This window comes from Plecotus auritus, assembly GCF_963455305.1.
Source record: "Plecotus auritus genome assembly, chromosome: 6".
Taxonomy (NCBI): Eukaryota; Metazoa; Chordata; class Mammalia; order Chiroptera; family Vespertilionidae; genus Plecotus; species Plecotus auritus.
The window spans coordinates 5,359,573-5,380,508 of NC_137773.1; the positions used below are offsets into that span (position 1 = coordinate 5,359,573).

Here is a 20,936-nt window from a genome sequence, read left to right on the forward strand (position 1 = left end):
CAATCCAAAGAGAGTTGGAACTCAGCCACAGACAAAGAAGCTCTTTGGAAGACCTTGTAACAACTTTTAGGCTTGGCAAATAAAATACTCCTCATGAGTAGAGATGTGATTTTAAAATGTGATTAAGACTATGCAGCCATTACAAAGAATTCAGTTAAGCTCTAATGGACTAACATGAAAGGCTGCTTCGTCATATACTTTTATGTTAAAAAGCAGATATTGCTTGGAATTGCTAATTTTTGTCTCACATTCTCTGTGTCGTATGCCTTGCTCAATGTTACCATTTGTAAATTTTCCAGTTGAAAAGTCTTTTAGTATTTAGATATATTAAAGAAAGACTGCTTCCCATCCTCCTCACCAAAACCAGACTAAGGATATTCAGAAAACCATTCCTCTTACTATTTTCAATGGGCTCATGTCCTTCTAAAATTACTAGACTCACAATCACAAGAATCAAATTTGGCCTTTATAAATAAAAAAACTCTACCACAACACTTTTACCACCAATCAAAGAATACAAGCAAATGTTACTTACCAGTTCGTACATGAAATCTGGATCTGAACTGTTTGCTAAGAGATCTGTGCTCATTAGAGTCTGTTCCGAAAAAGTGTGGCTTCGAAAGGCATCCCCAAAAGGCGGATCCATTCCGCTTACACTAGGCTACAACAGAGAGGTTTTAATTTTAGAACATGGAAGACTACTCAAGACCAATTTATTACACATTTGCCCCATCCCCACACCTACTATTTTCAGAAAACAATTGTGTTTCTTCTACTGTTTAGTACATATAAGACATTTAACTAGCATTTAGCTGTGGGCTTATATTAGGAAAATAACTAAGATGCATAAAAACAAAAAAAAAAGAGGAGTGTCAATTGTTCATAATACTTAACCTCTAAAAACTAAAGCTTATTTAACCACCAGTCAGCATACAGTACCTAATGAATTCTTTTATTAGGCTATAAATATTCTTCAAATCCATCTCTAATTACTAACTCCCTGTACTAACTCCCTGAAGAGGAGAACTACCATTTCCTGGGGTCTATGGAGGTAGCGGGTCAGTCTAACTCTGTACTCCTAAGTGAGTCCTCAAAACAAGCTGGAAGAGAACTTGGGCATCTCTAGTCAACAAATGCCTCCAAGAACATGATGGAGATACAACCAGTCAAATATCCCAAAATCCCCTGGGTGAGACCAGTGACTTGGAGCTCAGCAGCTTTAATCCTGACTCCTGAAAAGTGTGCAACTCATTCTATAATAAATAAGAAAGGGAAAAAGCCTCGGCACCTAGAGTTAATCCATCCTCCTTTTCCATTTCAACATCTCTATAAAGCACTCTAGAGTGAAGGCGGGGCTCACACGCCTAAATTGGTCCAAACAAGTAAAAGGCCTCCCTCTGAGACTGAACTTGCATAAAGGAAGAGGATGGGAAAAAATAAAAATTCCCTCTTTGCCTTTTTGTTCTTATTCACTAAGTTTCTGCTAAAACATAAAAAAATTATTAGTCTATTTGTTTACACTTTTGTATACATATACCTTTATACACTATCATACATACTCTCTCGTCATGATTTCCTTCATTGGAACATCCCACCCCGTTCTTTTCTTTCTCTGATTTTCCCCAACCCTACCAGACTGCAAACTCAAAATAAGTGTCTTATAGTCCCAAATTCAAGTATTTGATAAACAGCAAATTAAAACTTGAATGGGAAAGAACTCTGAATGGGTATGTGCGACCCACTTGGCAGGGAGGTTGGGGTGGAGGCAGGCCGCTGGTCTTTTTAACGTCCGCCAGCAAATTCCCTTCTTTGCCTCTGCTGCCTGCCTCCGAGTCGCTGCACAGTCCCAGCAAGTTTCTGACTTCCTTCGCTCAGGGCATAGCTCTGCCTGGCCTCACATAAAGCCACCTAAGAACCCATGCCCTCTCATTATTTTTAGATCTCTCCTCAGCACTGAACACAAAGAGGGGAGAGGGTAAAAGATAATGACAGGAGGAAGGGAAGACGTTGTATATGCAGAGTGGGGACCCCTAACAGGGCTTCATTTATTGTTTCAGTGACTGCCTGAAACCAGAACTGATGAATTCAAAGTAGTAACATAAATGGATATAGTTACTCTTGAAAATGTCTTAAAAAGATAGTGTGCCAAATTGTGTTAAGAACTGGAGAACTTACAGAAGCAATGACATTGACTTTCTGCCATGGGAAAACAGAAAACCTTACACTTGCTCTGGATGATTTACCTGAGGCATTTCCAAGCCCAGATCCTGTAAGTCCGATCCCAAACTTCTTTTTTTTCTTGTTTGTAAATTCCTTTCCAGCTTTACTTTTAATTTCAGGATCAAAGATGATTTTCACAATAAACGGCAGGTTTCCCTGGAGTGCCTTCGGAGATCAGTTCAACTGCGGAGATCCCTGCTTTTCTTTTCTACGCGAATCTGTCAAACAGCAACACACAGCAACTTCACTGAGCACCGTGAAGAAACAAGTTGACCTTTCAAAACAACCTTAACAAAGAACACTTTAAAGTAGCAAGTCTTGTGGTTGCAATATCAAGAATTTGGTACTTTCTTAGTACCAACTATTCTGAAATTCACCATTCTTTCCTTTATTTACTCAAAAATAGAATTGGTCATTAACAACTAGTGACATTAAAAAAATTCATAAGCTGATTTTTCTTGTGATATAAAAGATGTACTATACTTAATGTTAAAGTAAAGCTCCCATTCACTTTCTGTTCCGTATGAGAAAATATACTGCAACATTTAATTCCATCTATTGTATAATCATTACTGTTAATCTACATTTACATCACTCATAAAGCTACAAGAAAAGCAGTGAATAGTGAACGATGCAATATAACATACCTCTACATGAAATAAGATCATATTCATGGAGTGGTATGTGTAACATTATTCTTTCAGCTGTCAGTAAAAGCTGTCCTTGCAGAATTATTCATTTAAGTTTTTAAATGTGTGCGCTCTAGGGCAGCGGTCGCCAACCTTTCAGACCTTGGGGCACCACCAGTGGTCCGCGGACCAACGGCTGGTGACCGCTACTCTAGGGGGAAGTAAGGAGTACTTTGCAGAGTGGTTTTCAGGGTTAAACAATGTTTGCAAATCACTCAGCACAGGGTCTTGACTGTGGCAGACTTAAATGTTAGCTCCCTTAACCCTCCTCTGTGAAGGCCTTAATTGGAACTAAACAGCTATACCCATTTCATCATTTTTTTCTAGATCAGTGGTCCTCAAAGTGTGATCCCAGGCACAGCACCATCAGCATCAACCTGGAAATTTGTCAGAAGTGCAAGAGCTTGGGCGCAGCCCAGACTTACTAAAACAGAAGCTCTGGAAGTGGGGCCCAGTTCTATGTTTTAACCAGCCTGCTCTTCTACGTGACTCTGATCCTCCCTAAAGGCTGAGAACCACTGCCTACAATAAAGTCCTTGCTCTCAGTCAGTCTAGATACAGTATCATTTCTTAGACTGAGAGTCAACTTAACACACTGCGGACGGATCACAAGAATTCTTGTGTTTTCTGTTCTAAGGCTTGTGGCCAATCACGAGAATTCTTTAAAAAGATATTAGCTTGTAAGAACATGTAATAAATAACTTCAAAATGCAATGGGCATTTAATTTTAAAGCGTCCCTTTAACATTTATGTAAAACGTTTTTTTGTACTTGTTCAATACAAACTTATCTGGCCACTGGGTAAAGCTAGCAATAGAACTACTGGTCCACAATGTATTAAGCTGAGCTGCCCTCTATAGTTAATAAACTCTCTAAACTAAAAGGTAGAGTGGTACATGATTTCAAAGACATCTTGCTGAATAAGTAAGAGATAGGCATCAGTCACTGTTCTTCTCAATCAGGTTGGTAACACTGACTGCCATTTGTACTTCCTGGCTCCTCACTGGGCTCTCCCCTCTGGTGGGCTGTCATTCTGAGCTATTTGTTCCAGCCTAAGAAACACCATCAAGTGCCCAGCCTGGGCCTCAAAGACAATCAGTTAGGCATCTCAATCCAGTGCTACAGTCTAACTGGACTGGCTGATCCCTGCTCCTGCCAAAGGCCAGTTCTGGCCCAGCTTCTCCTTTTGTGGCTTCATGGTTGGTCCTATTGCTGATATGTATTCTCAGTCCTAACTCTTCCCCCGATTCCTGTGAGGAGGTGGTCATGTGCATTATCTAGAACTATTACTTAGACCCCCAAAAGGGATATGATTCAAGTGATGCATTCTACAAAGTGGACCAGTGTAATCCTGGTCTACAACCTGGATCTGAGAGAAAAGTCTGATACTCCGTAAAACCTGAAACTTAACCTTCCTAGCAAGGGTCGAAGACTTAAGAAGAGATTGAGTTGTATTCAACATATATTTATTAGCATGTACTAAAGACAATATCTTTCAATAGCTTGGTTTATCAGGGAAACACTGGATTAAAAAAGGGCTAAATGCTAATTGCAGCTTTCACTTGCAAACTATACAACACTGAATAGATCAATCTTTCTAAGCCTCATTTTTCTCATCTCTCTGGCTACTGAATTTTCTATGCCATAATACTTTCATACAAATACCAAGTATTTATTTAAAATTGTACTTAAACACTTGGCCTCAAATAAAACTTCAGTCAATGCAGTTAGCAAAAGACCACTTGTTTGGGAGACAGGAGACCTGGATTCCAGTTTTGATCCCATACTTAAAACAGACTTAGGAATTTAGAGCTTAATTTTTTTTCTTAGCTCGCAGACTGAGGAATTATAATTATTCTCCCTTAACATGTAATAGGGATGTTATGAGAATTAAATGAGGTATTAAATTAGGATGTAGTAATAAAACAAATCTAAAAGATGATTATCATCAATAGGTATATTACGCCAATGATTTCTTTTGTCCCACAGCTAATCCAGCTCAGAAACTCAACATCTGTAATAGCTACTGCAAGCAAGGCTGGATGTATTAAAGAGACCCATTCCCAAAAGAGGGCATCCACTGTGTAAAGGGTTGAGCTCATTCACCTGGGATACATCAAGGTCCTTAGTAGCCTCTCTCCTAGTCTCTCAGGTAGCGGCAAACAGGATGAGGGGGAAAGGCCAACTCTACCCCAAGCAGTAGAACCTCTTTTCAGTGATAAACTCTTATAGTCTCTAAAACTAATGACCCAAGTTCACAACAAATTACCCTCATCCCCAAAGTTTTGCACCCATTTCCCAGAAATGCTTGGTACCCTTCCAAATATGTACTGAGAAACAACATGAAGAACAAAATCTCCCACCCAAAAGTGAAAGGGGACCAAAAAAAAAAAAAAAAAAAAAAAAAGGCTTCTACTGCAATTACCATTACAGAGAAAAAAGCTTCTATAGTAATTACCATTACACAGAATTTTCCATAACGACACAAAACTAACTCCTATACCAGGGAGCCAGATACAAAGGGTACATTAATGCTTAGATGGCAGAGTGACAATGAGGAGGAAGGTATAGTAACTTGCTTTTCTGGATGCCTTCACACGTCGTTGGGCTCAAGAAAATCTCTATTCTACTCAAGGCTTTAATAGTAAAGTCCATAAAAAGTAATAGTCTTAATGTGTGACCTAAGGAATAATTGTTCCAAGGAGTGTCAGATATTTATTCAACAGAAGGGTGGTATTGGAAAACACCATACTAAACAAAACTGTTATATTGCCTTTATGCAGGACTTCCTGGAAACTTTAGGGTGCTGGGTGCTAATCACCAATAGGTGAATAGAACAGATGCCACATCCCAAACTTACTTGATCATAAAATCCTCCACCCTATCCTCAAGCTGAACTCAAGACTAGTGTTTCTTAAAAAAATAAACTAGGGGAAAGACTTAAATTAATTCCCTTTACTTCTTTTATTCACAACTCTGTCTCACCAGTTCCCAGTATAGGTTTGTTTTTCAAGGAAGAGAAGACTGTGATCCATCAGATATAATATTTACCAACAGATTTTCTATACCAGGACTCATTCAAAGCTATTCAACAGCAGCTCCTCGGTGCAAGAAGAATACTCTGAAGCAATGAGAAGGGGAACTGACTGATTTATGAGCAGCAATGGTACCACTTGAAGACACCCAGTGTTTCCATCTTTTTCATAATAGCCCTTTTCCACCAGGTCCTAGCCTAGGTTTTTTTGATCCTCCATTTGAAAGTATGTTGAGGCTTACTATGCACATCAGGCAAGGCAAAAGGTACAGTAAGGTGTTAAGTAAAGCCAAAGGACTTCTTACAAAGCTCCTCCCTGGGACTGCTCAAACCACTAATGCAATCTTTAAAAGCCAAACCCAAAAGCTGCCTGGTATGCCCCAGGAAGGTCACACATATCCAAGAACTCCTAAATTATTCCCCTTCTGAATCGGAGAGTTTCAGCTGATCCCTGACCCACAGAGAGAAAAAAGGTTGACACCAACCTCTCTGTTAATGAAAATGTCCTATGAATAAGCAGATACTGTCTAGGGTGGCCAGTATCTCCCTGCAGCTCCCCTCTTAGAGGGCACTGGCTTAGGCCACTGTTCCCTTTAGTGACTTGAGGTAACTGGATCCTCACAATGGCAAACAGCACTATGAGTCATCCAACATTCATCAGAGTAGACTGTCAAAAATTTTTGCCACACCCATTAGAATGGCTATTATCAAAAAAAGAAGAAAGAAAATAACAAGTGTTGGCGGGGACATGGAAAAAGCGGAAACCTTGTGCGAGTTGCTGGTGGGAATGTAAAAGGGCGCGGCTGGGAAACAGTTTAGCAGCTCCTCATAAAGTAATTCCACATCTGAATAGATACCCAAAGGAACTGAAAGTAGGGATCCAAACAGATACAGATACACGCATGTCCACAGCAACAATATTCACAATAGGCAAAAGGTGGAAACAACCCTAGTGGCCATCAACAGATGGACAGATAAACAAAATGTGGCCCACATATACAACAAAACATTCTTCAGCCATAAAAAGGAATGGAATGCTGATACATACTGTATCATGGCTGAACCTTGAAAACATTATGCCAAGTAAAATAAACCAGACACCAAAGGACAAATATTATATGATTCCAATTATATGAGGTACCAGAATAGGCAAATTCAGAGAGAAAGTAGAATAGAGGTTACTAGAGGCTGTTTGGGATGATGATAATGTTCTAGAAATAGACAGTGGTGATAGTTACACAAGAATGTCAATGTACTTAATGCCACTAAATTGTACACTTAAAAAATGGTTTAAATGGCAGAATTTGTTTATTTTACCAAAATGAACCATCGATAGATTGGCTGCTTCCTGCGCGCCCCCGACCGGGGATCAAGTCCACAACCTGGGCATATACCCTGACTAGGAAGCTAACCAGCAACTTTTCGGTGCACAGGATGATGCCCAACCGAGCCACGCCAGCCAGGGATAAAAGTTTTTTTGAGGTAAGAAATGCCGACACATTTACAATGTTTTATAATTCATATACCATGGTTTATTTTGATCTTTCGTAATCTTTGCTGGTTCATGCTCATCATTTCTTTCATGTCGGCAGAGTTCTTGGGTTCTTTCTTTGTTGTCTTTAAACTGTGCCAGATTCAAAATTCTAAGAGATGGCAACTGTTCTGACCCCAATTTAAATAAATCATCTGAAGCTTAATCCCCAAGTAAAGTTGAAAGAAAGGGAAGAAAGGGGAGGGAGAGGGTGAGAGACGGGGACAAAGGAAGAACCACTGACTTGGTAATCTAAACGTTTCCACAATATGTATACCCCATGGGATTCCCTTGTTTGACAAGAAAGACAGTTATTCATTTGCCCAAGCTCTTTAACAGTCCAGGACCCATCAACCACACAGTCCATCCATTCTGCTAAACTCCATATGTCCCATTCAATAATTCCTTTCCTTTTGAAAACGATTCAGCAAAAGTTGAACCAAACAGTCCTTCTGATGCTTACTGAATCAAGCTACTACCTGTTCTATGGTGCAGCAGCAATCAGAGATCCCCAAATCTCCAAACCACTGAGGAAGCGGAGGCTGCTTATGCAAGGAGCACACTGGAGGAAAGGTGGGGGCCTGGCTCTCCCTTCATTATGTAATATAAATCCTGTGACTATGCCCTGGCCCGTTTGGCTCAGTGGATAGAGCATCGGCCTGCGGACTGAAGGGTCCCGGGTTCCATTCCGGTCAAGGGCACATGCCCGGGTTGCAGAATCGATCCCCAGTAGGGGGCGTGTGGCATGCAGGAGGCAGCTCATCAATGATTCTCAACATTGATGTTTCTATTTCTCTCTTCTCCCTTTGCCTTCCTCTCTGAAATCAATAAAAAAATGTTTTTTAATAATAATAAAAATTAATAAATCCTGTGACTACAACTGCAGGCAAAGAGGGACTATCTATCCTTCAGCAGCAGTTCTCTGAACTCCCAATTTTATAAAGCAGGCAAGTAAACTTCAAGCTAGATGGTTATAGTTTATGTCAGGAATTATTTGCACAAGACCTGCATTATTTATTTTCCCAATCCTGCTGCTGCTGGTCTTTAAGGAGGGAAAGTGGGGAAAAGGTAAGGAAGGAAGGAGAAGGCATAGCTCTCCCCTCAGGTTGGGTGAGGAAGAGCATTTCCCTAGCCAAGGAGTACTTACGACGTGAGCAGATGTGAGCCTTCCACCATCCCACCTAGTGGACTCTGCCTCTGGGTCAGTCCAAAGTCTCCTTTTATCCTCAGATTGCGTGAGTTTAAAAAATATGGGGCTTCAATTGGTTTTGCCACAAAAACTTAGTTAAACAAAGTAATTTTACTGAGAATCCTAAGGAGCTAAGACACTAAATCTCAAAGGCGATCTCTCCTTGGAATGCGGTTTTGGAGGTAGACACAAGACCTCTCAGAATTTTATTCGATTCCTTTCCAAAGGCTTTGCCCAACTTTAATCTTTGGGCTACAGAAGTAACATATGGAAGCTTGGTTAAAATGCTTTGGGAAAGACCATGAAAGCAGGGCTTCTGGAAGAGCTACTTTTTATTCTGAAAACTATCCACTGTAAGATATTAGGGGCTTTCTGAAGCTTTGATACCTGTCAGTTAAGCTGTTCAGAGTACAAGAATAAAAGCATGGGACAGTTTTAGACAGAACCAAAGAATGCATTTCTAACCCCAGTCACACTTGGTTACCACTGGCAATAAAATATTCACAAATTTATATTTGTATAGCTGTTTATAGATTACTAAGGCACATTGCTATACCTTGTCATTTCATATTTGGCAAAGTAGAGTATTAGTATCATTACCATGCCCCATCCTCTGTCTAACCATTTTTATATTAATAAAAAAGTTCAGCAAGGATAAGAGATTTGCCCAAGGTCATTCAGTAAATGGATGCCTCTGTGCAAGCCTATCATCACAGAGACCATCTCTACGCTCAGTGTCTCAAAGATCCTATCTAGAGGACACCCAAATCTACATCTTCATCTTAAACACCCAAGTGCAGCCTGGCTGGTATGGCCCAGTAGTTGAGCATTGACCCATGAACCAGTCACAAGACTGATTCCGGTCAGGGCACATGCCTGGGTTGCGGGCTCAATCCTTGGTAGGGGGCATGCAGGAGTCAGCCACTCAATGTTCTCTGTCATCTACCTCTCTATCCCTCTCCCTTCCCCTCTCTCTCTAAAAGTAAGTAAAAATATATTTTAAAAATAGTTAAACACCGAAGTGCACAAACCCTGCCATCTGAGATCCAGGTGTTTCCATGTTCATTCACATCCCATACCTCAGACACAACATGCTACCTCCCCATACAAACATTCCTATTCTGTCAACAGTACCATCGTTCTCAGCCATCCAGGCATGGAACACGGATCTCAGCCTTGACTTTGTCTTCCTTCTCCCCACTCACTTTGTTAAATCATGCTGGCTCTCTTGTAGCAAGGATACATGTATGTTTCCCTTAGCCCTTCACACTTCCTCAATGCTTACTTGCCTCCTCATTTTATATTTACTGACCCAATATTTGACCTTATGTATCTATCTTCCTGCCTCCAGCCTCCCCCTTGTTTCAGTTATGTCCCATTATAAAATTATTCTTCCTAAACTCACACATCATGTTGGCACTGGGCTCATGTTTTCAGCAACTCTCAAACATCTCTTGGATAATGTTCAAGATACTCAGACACAATGAAACTATCTTTCCAACCCCATCTTCTACTACTCTTCGATCACTGTACCACTAATATTCACTTGATCTTATAATTTCCACCAAATCCTTGAGGTACTTCAATCCCACTTCACTAAGGCTTTCAAACAATGAGACTCTAGCCTTTCATGCTGCTTTTTTTAATATATATATTTTCCCTCTTCTTCCTCTACCAGATTGTAAAATCTTTGACGACCATTATGTTTCATGTATGTTTCACTACAAAGCCAAAAGCAATGCCTTGCCCAGACAAAAGCTGACTGACAATAAATAGGAAATCCCTAAGATCACAAGTCCTTCTGGATAAGGAGGTTCGACGACCTTCATATACAAAGACATTGCAAATAAGTCAGTCATTCAATATATATTTACTGAACATCTTTTATGTGCTCTGTAGTATCTTATAAGTAGCTTGTTAATTTGAGGCTTCAAACATTATAGTATCATATTTTAAATTGTGCCCCTTAGTTTTCTTTTAAATTTCCAGAGAGAGTGCTATTTGAATTTCAACTTTAAAGACCTGAGATAATTCTTGTCTAGGGAGCAGAGGGCAGAGGAAGGAGGAGGATTACTTATGGAATCCACAAGTTACACTCTATCCCTCCCCAACTCTCCCTTTCTCCCCCGGCCCCCACACAAATTTTTAAAATTAAAACAAAATAGTCAATGCAGCTGAAGACTGGAGCTTTAAAGAATCATTTTGTTTCAGGAGCTGTTTTGCAGCAATCTACAAAATGTAAAATGGGAACAATACAATGACCGTCAGCAGCACAGAAAGACAACGGTGCAGGTGGAAACTCATTTGAGCCATACAGCAAGATTCTGTGGAAATGTCCATCACAGGACACCCTGGACGCACCCTAACAACCTCGGTACTCATGTTAGCAAGGATCTGGGCTCTTCCACAAGATGGACTGTCTCCTTTCTTAGATTTGAACTTTTCAAAAGTAGCACGAATATAGACTAGAGACAATTTTGAAATTCCCTTAAAATTCCCCCCTATTCTGTGAAGTGGGCTATCCAGTGGTCGGCAAACTCATTAGTCAACAGAGCCAAATATCAACAGTACAACGACTGAAATTTCTTTTGAGAGCCAAATTTTTTCAACTTAAACTTCTTCTAACGCCACTTCTTCAAAATAGACTCGCCCAGGCCGTGGTATTTTGTGGAAGAGCCACACTCAAGGGGCCAAAGAGCCGCATGTGGCTTGGGAGCCGCAGTTTGCCGACCACGGGGCTATACCACCAGCCAAGACTATATAGAACAGCTGATAAAGAGGTTATGGGCTGGGGACACAAAGAGATTACTAAAAGCGTTTTAAAGTCATTTCTTTCAACAGTGAGAAAAGCTGGCTGCCTCTTTGACTCCAACACTCCTAAAAGGCTTGTTCAGTGAAAAGAAAACTCTAGATTCAGGATAGAAGATTCTCCTTTGTAACTGAATATTTGGAACTTCATTCCTGATTCTTGCTTGCCTTCTTTTATTTGTAAATACAAGAATTCCACTTCTTTCTTTGTAGGGATACTGTGATTCATGGTAGTGTGTAAAGTATCTAGCCCTGGCACAAAAAAGACAATAAATGGTGGCTGTTTTTTATTCTCAGAATTCTTCCTTGGAATAAGGTGTTCTGGGATGTTGCTGCTACTGACAGTATAAATCCAAACTCAACTCAGAATCTTAGGTTATCTAAATTCCAAACTTTATCACAAAAACCCAACCATCTGGAACAAGCGTGAATAAGGGACATGCAGGCAACACAGGTCATTTAACACCCAGCTTTAAATGGGTGAATGTCAATTATGCTGGTTTAATCAGCAAAAGATCTTTGGGTTCACAGAGTAATTAATTCATAAAGCTGCAAACTAGTCATCTCTATACACAATAAAGAACTGGCAGGTACATTACAAGGGGAAAGGGCTTCTCCGGAGAGATTATTGCTATTACTGTTCAAACAATCTTTTTTTATAGTTATACTGGCTTCACTAGAGATTCTGGGCAACTCGAGAGACTGCACTTACACAAAATTTATCTTTTTATCCATAACAGCTTACACAGTTTCTAATAGACACACGCACACACATAGTTTAATGTATACCGTATTTGTCTCAACGGGGTTCTGAGTAAGTCAAACAAAGGCGGCTGACTATCCCAAATGCTGGGAAAACATATCTTGGAATAGGATCAACAGCTATCAGAGAAGTACAAAGTGTAACAAGAACCTGGTCCCACCCTCCCATCAGGCACTCAGAATTCTTATATCCCTCCAATCGAAGGAAAGAATAAAATTCACTTATAGAAATTCATTAGTTTTCAACTTGGAAGTTTAGACAACCAGCAAATTATGATGCTAACTATAAAACAAAGGTAACACAATCCTAACAAGTTCAAGTTCATTCTATTAGAAGTATGCACACTTTAACACTAAAGACAAAATTAGCTGAAGATTTAAAGCAAAAGTCTCAAACTTCCTGCAGCCACAAATCAATTGCCTACATATGGATTTTTGTTCGAGTCACACATTAGTGCTTCTAAAACATTAAATTTTAACTGCCAGTACTTAAACTGGAAATTTCATATAAAATTTCTAAATCCTATTATCAAATGCCACTGTCTTAGGGAGAAAGAAATTAGACCTGATAACATTGGGTACATAATCCTGGCAAGATCACTTGAACTGAATCTCTTGCACTTAAATCAGTTATTCCTTTAACTGGCCTGTGCTCTCCAACTATTCCAATCTCCACCCAGTCCCATTTTACAAATGGGGAATTTAAGTTTAGAGATTCTCAAAACCAGAGTAAGCAAAAAGCCCCTTTGTGATTATAGCTAACTCCAGGACTTTCACTCTTGCCCTCCAAATAAAAGGTAGTTAATGTTAAAAGAGGTATTTAAAAACCTACACATGAATGTTTACCGCAGCTTTATTCACAATAGCCTACAATCTGGAAGCAACCCAAACATCCAATGACTGGTAAATGGATAGACAAATTGTGGCACATCCATACAATAACAAGTACTCAACTGATACTCAAAACAACATGAATAAATCTCACAAACATCCTGTTAAGTAAAAGCAGTCAGACTCAACAAACAACAATTTTGTGACTGCATTTATATGAAATTCCAGAACAGACAGAATTATAGAGATAGACAGTAAATCAGTACTTGGGGTCGGGGTGAAGGGGGCATGAGGAAACTTTCTGTGCTGACGGAAATGTTCCATCATGACTGTCGAGGTGGTTAGATGACTGCATACATTTGTCAAAACTAAAAAATTGGGTGAATTTTATTTTATGTAAATTATACCTCAATAAAGCTGATTTTTAAAAGAGATATTTAGAAAATACTTTAAAACTACAGAGAAGAGTACTACCATCTCCACCTGGGAAAGTTTAGGAAAGCTTCGGGAAAAGGTGAGATTTGAATTGTACCACAGTAACAATTTTACGGTGCAAAAGAAGTAGAAAACAGCATATAAATAGTCATATTCTGCACTGTAGCCTATGAGAAGTGGTATCTCTGAATACAAAGGAAAATGCTTCACCAAAGGAAATTCATAGAGATGGATAATTAGTACTGTACTTGGATAGGTATCAAAGACAAGTTGAACTTACAAGATTTTCCAAGAGGGAGTCAACTCAGATATATATTGCTGTTCATATGCAATATAAGCAGTGTGAAAGAATTTTTGTTCTTTTTTTTTTTTTTTTTTTAATAAAGCAAAATGAAAGGAAAAGTCAAACAAGGAGGTGAAAGGGAGGCAAGAAATGCACTGGGTCAGAATCAAAAGTATGTTGACACTGACAGATTAGAAGAGAGAAGGGAGGTAGCTGCATCAGACCTTGATGAGAGACTAAAAGTAAAACTGAAAACGAGGAAAAAAGAGACCAACCAACCAAAGTCAGAGCTACAGAGAAGAGACCAGCGACCTGACAGGGGCCCAGGAGAAGGAGAGGACAAGGGGAAGGCAAGGAAGTTCTTCTCTCCTAAATCGCACAAAGTAGTCGCCTCCTCTCCCACGTGCTTCCCACCTCCGCCCCTGCCTTAGGGGAAGCCCTCTCACTCCTAACCCCATCCCACACATCCTGCACAGAATGCTTCCTCCACTGATCTTCAAACCCCGTTCCTATGCTGCCTTTTCTGTGGAGCTTTCCCAGCTTTCCCATGCAGTTAGTAGTCCCTCTTCTTTATTTTCAGAATATGTTGTTCCAAATATTATCATAATGTTGAACTGCAATGTCTCTCTCCTCTGCTAGTCCACAAGCAACTCCAATAGAAGATTCAATAGTAAGAACAAAAACCCTTACTAAAAAGCAGTTCCAAACCTGTAGAGTTCCTCACCTTATACAACTCAAGTAGGATGCTAGAAGCCTTGCTGTTGGAAGGGATTCTACAGTGAATTGTTTGAACAAGAGCACATCTGCCCTACCTTTCTTAAAGTTTGATTTCTGTAATGCTTTAAATTTCTCAGTGAATGGCACACATAATAGAGAACAAAGCAAATTGCATCAGGAATGGCATATAGCAGTCAAAGAAGGAATTTCCTCTATAAATAGCAGGAGCTCCTTAAACTCTCACGGAAGATCTTACTGAAGAAAATAAATGCACAAGAACCTGAAGAAAACTGGAGCAGGACAAGAAGTCAGCAAGCTCATGAAGCTTTCAAGGGAAACAAAGTCAACAATACCCAAAGATAAAGAAGCAACAACATGACTTTGTAACAAAAGATGTGATGGTGGTTTTGGTGCTAAAAGGACAGAATGAATGGAAGAGCAGAGTTGCTGTGAATTAGCAGGGAGATGACTAATTTAGAAAGCTGTTTAGGGAGGACAGCTCCAATACATCCCGACTTTAGAAGGAAGGTCATGAACTGGCGAAAAGGCACACAAGGCTTGGCTGGAGATGGAATGAATGGGTAGCAGTCACAAAGTACCACTGAAGTCACCTGCATCAAACTCCAGCCCTCCCCACGGCAGTGAATCAGGATTATTAGCAAGAATGGTTTTACAGTGCTAACCCACAAGAGTGTCTGATATGTAGATGAACAATAACCCCAAACCTCTAAGAAATGAGATTCTGCTCACATTTGCCAAACACCTGGAGAACCAGTGTGCCAAGAGCTAAGGACAAATCCAAAGGACAAAAGACAAGGTTTTCTGTGCCTGGAAGGAGTATTCAACAAACCTAACCAACGGAATTACACTGAAAAAAGTTAGCGAAAGAATTCGAGGAATTTTTAGATATCATCAAAATAGCTTCTACGTAAACCTTCTTAAAAGAAAGGGCCAATTTTTCAAAGAACTTTTTTATTTTATTTGAGCAGATGGTGATTAATTCCTCCCTTCTCACCAAGGAAAGTCCAACATCTCTACTAATAGCAGACTGACTTTGTTACCTTCCAGATAAGCAGTTTTTAGCATCATCTATTTCAACTGCTCGGAAGCACTAAAAAGCGTCAGGCACAGTGGTAAGCACTGGGGATATAGAAATAAGAAGCTGACTCTGACCTTAAGCCCAAGTTAAATGGGTAGAGAAATACTGTAGAGTGGGGCAAATGCTAAAACGATTAGTACTGAGAGGCAGTAAAAGCTAAGAGAAAAGCGAATCCAGATTGCAGAGGTGGTTTCAGTCAGACTGAAGTATAAACAGCCCCAAGTATTAGCATATTCAAAGTATAATAACAAGCAACTGTCCAGTATCTGTGAGCTAGAGATCACCATTAATCCCTACCATAACAAATTGAGTTCCTCATAGTCCCCCAGCCAACAGTAGGTTAACTAAAACTAGAAACAAGGTTAAAGGCCACATGATGAAACAGTTTTAATGAATAAGTCATCATAGTCTCCTTTCTAAACTCTCAGGCTTGCAACTTGAAATCCAGTTCACGTCAACAAAACTGGCAAAATAGCACATTAAAACAAAGCCGAAAGCTACCCGTGAAAAAGTATTGCCTGTGTAATATTTTTAGGTTATGGTGTATCTCTGCTTCATTTTCCAAGGGAGGGGAAGGGAGCAACCAGTGTCTTTTTAGGTTCTGTTTGAAAAAGTATCCTAGCCTACAAACATCTCAGGCACTGGCACAATCAATGTGGCTGCCAAATTAACTTTATGACATTTACATGAGCCAAGTGTGTTGACTAGTCATTTGACTAACATCCCTTAACCAATTAACTGCCACGATATTTTGAATTAAAAGAGGTCCGCCGCTTGCGTCTGTAGACGCTTATGGTGTACAAATGGTTAAAACAGCTATACATGGTTTTGTAAGGAATGATATGCTAAATGCACTTTTAAACCTCAATAGGACCATACGCTTGAATATATTAAGGTTCTTAGATATCCTATCTTAAAGACTAAGTTTTTTCAATCAGTATGCATTTCTTAATTATAACTTAATATTCCAATATTTGCTTTAAATGTTTTGTCAAGAAAACAACTATTTGCAAAGGAAATAAAAACAGAACACAATATTGCCATGTGCTCTAATTCTGAAACCTCTCCAAGCTTGTGCTTTAAGATATGTACATTTGCAAGTGCGCAAATATTAGTGCAAGTCATGTTCTGAACATCGAAGTTCTCAAAACCCAATGACTGATTGATGTCTTGGAACAAGGGTTGACATACTACAGCATTTGATCACAGGCTGTTCTTATAAATAAAGTTTTATTGGAATATAGCCCCAAACATACTGTCTATGGCTGTTTTCATGCTACAGTTCGCAGAGTTAAGTCCTTGTTACGGAAACAATATGGCCTACAAAGCCTAAATATTTACTACTTGACCATGTACAGGAAAGTCTGTTGATCCCTTATATTAGAATCAGCAGAATCAATGATCTGACAAATATATGTCTAGTCTAAGAGTTTATCTACCTCAGAAGATGAACCACTGAATACAGTGAAAAAGAATTATTCCCCAAAACATCCAAATAGAAACCCACATGTAACCATCTCTGCTAATTCATTCAAAGTCACACTGTCAATCTTAACTAAAAACTGAACTTTAAAGGCAAACAGTGAATTTAGTTCTCTTAATCTTTTAACATCTGTGCCGTGTTCGTAGAATCAACATACAAGTTCAATGTACTTTTGTTGTCATGTGTACTCAGTTAAGCACCACCAGGAACCATATTAGTTACTCCTTTACTCCTTACGCTGAAGTCCAAGAACCCACCCACCATGAACTAGGTCAGTGGTCGGTAAACTCATTAGTCCACAGAGCCAAATATCAACAGTACGACGATTGAAATTTCTTTTGAGAGCCAAATTTTTTAATCTTAAACTTCTTCTAACGCCACTTCTTCAAAATAGACTCTCCCAAGCTGTGGTATTTTGTGGAAGAGCCACACTCAAGGGGCCAAAGAGCCGCATGTGGCTCGCGAGCCGCAGTTTGCCGACCACTGAACTAGGACTAAGTAGGACACAGTCTCTGTAAAAGTCTGTTTTCACCTGTTATGACGCAGACTGGGACCGTGAGTGAAGCAAATTTCTTCTGGATTTATTTAGTCTCTTCTATGCTTACTAGCCTAAAAATGCCAACGCTGCTGTATCTGTCATATTAAAGAATTCCACCCAAACAACTCCTGCTGGATATACTTGCCGTTCTTAAAATAAGAGAAAAAACAAGCTAATATTTTTTACTTGCTGTTGTATTTAAGAACTGAAGTCTATCAAATAATCAGTTTATATTTTCACATATTCTTAACAGAGTCAATCATGTCAAATTAATATAGACATCAATAAATCATTTATTTACCAATTATTGTTGTTCTCCAGTTAACAAAATAGGAGATAATGCAAATTCCTAAATAAATACAGTCAACTCTTGAATAGACCCTGCTATTCAAGATATAATATATCTAAGGTGTGTTCCCACCACCCCTAAATGCTTAACCAAAGCAGCATCAACAGCCTGGTACCCTTGGCAATACCAATGCAGTCACAGCTTGTAAGCTGATGTTAACATAAAGCCAAATTAAGCATTTCACAAGGCCAACATGATGCCAAAATAACCACGACAAAAATTAAAATTAGTGATTTTCTAATTACACATGCCATTTCCCCCTTGACTTTTTTTTTTTTTTTTTTTGGTGTTTTTCCTGACTATTTTGGAATAAAAGGCAAAAGGGAAAATATGTAAAAGTATAAGACAACCAGTTTACCACAGATCGCAAGATTTATATAGACGTCTTAATTCTGCTTTTTTAAAAGAAAAAGTCAGATCTTGATCCTATTTCTCACCTGTATTCATTCACAAGACAAATCCTAAAGAACCTTCAAACATAAACACTTTTCTCAAGGCTCAGTTTTCTCATGAGGTTCATTTACATGAGCTACCAATGTGAGCAGCAGCAAACACCGGAGGGCCTGATCTTTAGAGGGTATTCTGATGGGGGGGGGGGGGGGGGGAATGGAAATCCCGCCCTTAACTTTCTTTGCTTTTCTAGTCCTAGTCTTCTCTGCAAAATCTAGAAAAGCAGAACTTCCTCCTCCCTGCCTGCCTCTATCTGAGGCCTGGTGCAGAAATTCAGACCGCTGGTTAGCCAAGTACCTTCTTAAGGTAGTCTTAACGCTCAAGTCCGCTCAGAAACAGCAAAAGGTTTGCTTTCTTGGATTAAAGGAGGGCAATTACGGGGTTTGGCGGCTGAGTTTGTCAGGAAGCGTAGGGCCAAGAAAGAGGGAGAATCCGGAGACTGAGCTCCATCTAGTCCCAGGAACCACCCCCAGGGACGGCTGGACTGCCCTCGGTACTTCCCTGCCTCCTCCGCTCGGGTGGGGAGAGCGGCGGGTCAGGGTCAGGCTCCCCTGAGCTATTTCCCGGTCCAATCGGACTCGCCTTCGGACACCCGAAAACGCCCCCGGCCCGGTTCCCTCGCCCTTTGCCCCGTCTCCTCCCCTCTCAGTGACCCACCACCACTGGTCCCCTCCCATCTAACATGGCCGCACCGCCCGGCCCACTCCCGGCACAGCCTAACAAATTGGGGGGGCCCGCGGCACCGCCTCTCCCACACCCATTGGCGAGGCTGCCTCCGTCCGCCTGCCCCATTGGACGGCATGGCCTGCCACTCCGAGCTGCGGGCTCCGCCTCCGAGCCGCTTCAAGCTGCTTTGAGAAGACATATAAACAAATCCCCGGAGGGAGGCCCCTCTAGCCTGTCGCTGGGGCGGGGACGGAAAGGGGGAGCGGCTACCCCCGAGACACCCCTGCCTGAACCCCACATTCCCAGCCCGCGCCTCCTCGTCTACTGCCAGCCCGGTTACAACCTTCGTGGCCCCGGCCCTTCCTCACACGCCCCCCTCTCTCTCTCCTCCTCCCCCGCCAGCCTCGCCTCCCCTCCCTTCCCCAGCCCCTCCCACCCGCTCGCTTCTCTGACAGGCCGGTTGCCGGCAGCCACGACCCCGGGCTCCGAGGCAGCAGTGAAGAGCCGGGCGGCCCGGCAGGGCGTACGCCCGGCGCTGCCCACCCCTGACCTAGCCTGCCTCCCGCCTGGGGGTCCCTTCCACCGCCGCCCCGCGCTTTTATATAACCGTCCCGGGCCGGGGGTGGGGGAGGGGGCCGGAGCCCCCGTGACCAGAAGGCGGCAGCCTGCGGCCCGCGCGCCCCAGACTCGGCCCTGGTCCCGGCCCCCGCCCCGCGCCGGCCCGGTCCGGAGCTCCAGCGCTGCTGCTTCCTAGGCCGGCGGCCCTCCTCCGCCCCCCGCCCGGCTCGTCCTTCAGCCCAGGCCCCTGCGGGGTCCGGGCGGCCGGCAGCGGTGCTCACCTGTGGGTGTGGGGCGGCTCAGGGACTGGGTCCGGTTCCGCTGCAGGGGCCGCGGCCCCTCTCCATGCTGCCTCGGGTTTGTTTTGTTTATGTCCTTCCTGACGGGTTCCCGGAAATCGCGTGACTCGCCCCCCTCACGTGGGCCGCGGCGAGGAGGAGGAGGAGGGAGGCGGGGGCCCGCCAGCTTCGGGCCAATCACGAGGCGTTCTGCAGCCAGGCCAATCAGGAGCTCGGCCTGGCAGGGCACCCCTGTCACATGACGCCGGAGGGGCGGGTTGCCGGGAAAAACCAGGAAGAGGGGGCGGAGCGGGAGCTCGGCGCCGGCCACTGCAGCGTGGGCGGGGCCGTCTCCGACACCCGCCACACTCACCTTGTGGATGTTCCTTTACAAAGCTTTCCCGTACAGTGTCTTCTCTGATCTCAAACTACGCGGTTAGGCCTGAAGTGTCGGCATGCCCATTTTACAGTTTAAGTTCACTGAAACTTGAAGGGGTCCACGGGAACAGTGGGCATTAATTTAAAGGGGGCCTGTATCGACTTTGTTTTATAAATGCCCTATCCATCTGAACTAAAGTCACTGAGAGACTGACCTTGCCTTCAGCTGTTCGTTCGTTCATTCCTTCAACTACTATTCATTGCGTAAGGCTGTCCCAGACACAGGGATCAGATTGTGTGCACCTTTAAGAGAGGGAGAGAACTATACACAATTTCAAGTCTTTATAACATAGTGGCTTGCGGTCTTCTTGGGCTCCCTAATCCTATAATAACAACAGCGATCCTTTATAATTGAACGTGTCCTATGGAGTGGGCTTATCACCTTATCTAGTTATCCTTACAAGCACATGTACTGGTAATATACCAACTTTCAGATGGAGAAATAAAAACTCGGAGGGATTAACTTATTTGCTTAAGGTCAGGAAGCTAGTAAATGATCCAGCTATCACAGCTTTGCTTCCAGACTGCTCTTTGGACTTCTTAAGGTCTCAGACCAGAAATCTGACTTTAGTAAGCATA

At 41.8% G+C, this 20,936-nt stretch overlaps 1 protein-coding gene across 2 annotated transcripts in view; it reads right to left on the bottom strand.

The window, feature by feature from the left end:
- CREBRF (CREB3 regulatory factor) overlaps positions 1 to 20,058 on the bottom strand; it is a 42,166-nt gene extending 22,108 nt beyond the window's left edge. The window contains exons 1-3 of one of the 2 annotated variants that reach the window (XM_080676853.1): positions 19,923 to 20,058; positions 2,244 to 2,438; positions 536 to 661 (exon numbers count right to left, since the gene is read on the bottom strand). In XM_080676853.1, the coding sequence (XP_080532979.1) occupies positions 536 to 661; positions 2,244 to 2,252 (135 nt within the window). In that variant the 5' untranslated portion in view covers positions 2,253 to 2,438; positions 19,923 to 20,058. Of the gene's footprint in view, positions 1 to 535; positions 662 to 2,243; positions 2,439 to 18,404; positions 19,111 to 19,922 lie in introns of those variants that run through there. The other variant, XM_080676854.1, reaches the window with a different exon arrangement.
- Between the last annotated feature and the right edge of the window lie 878 nt (positions 20,059 to 20,936).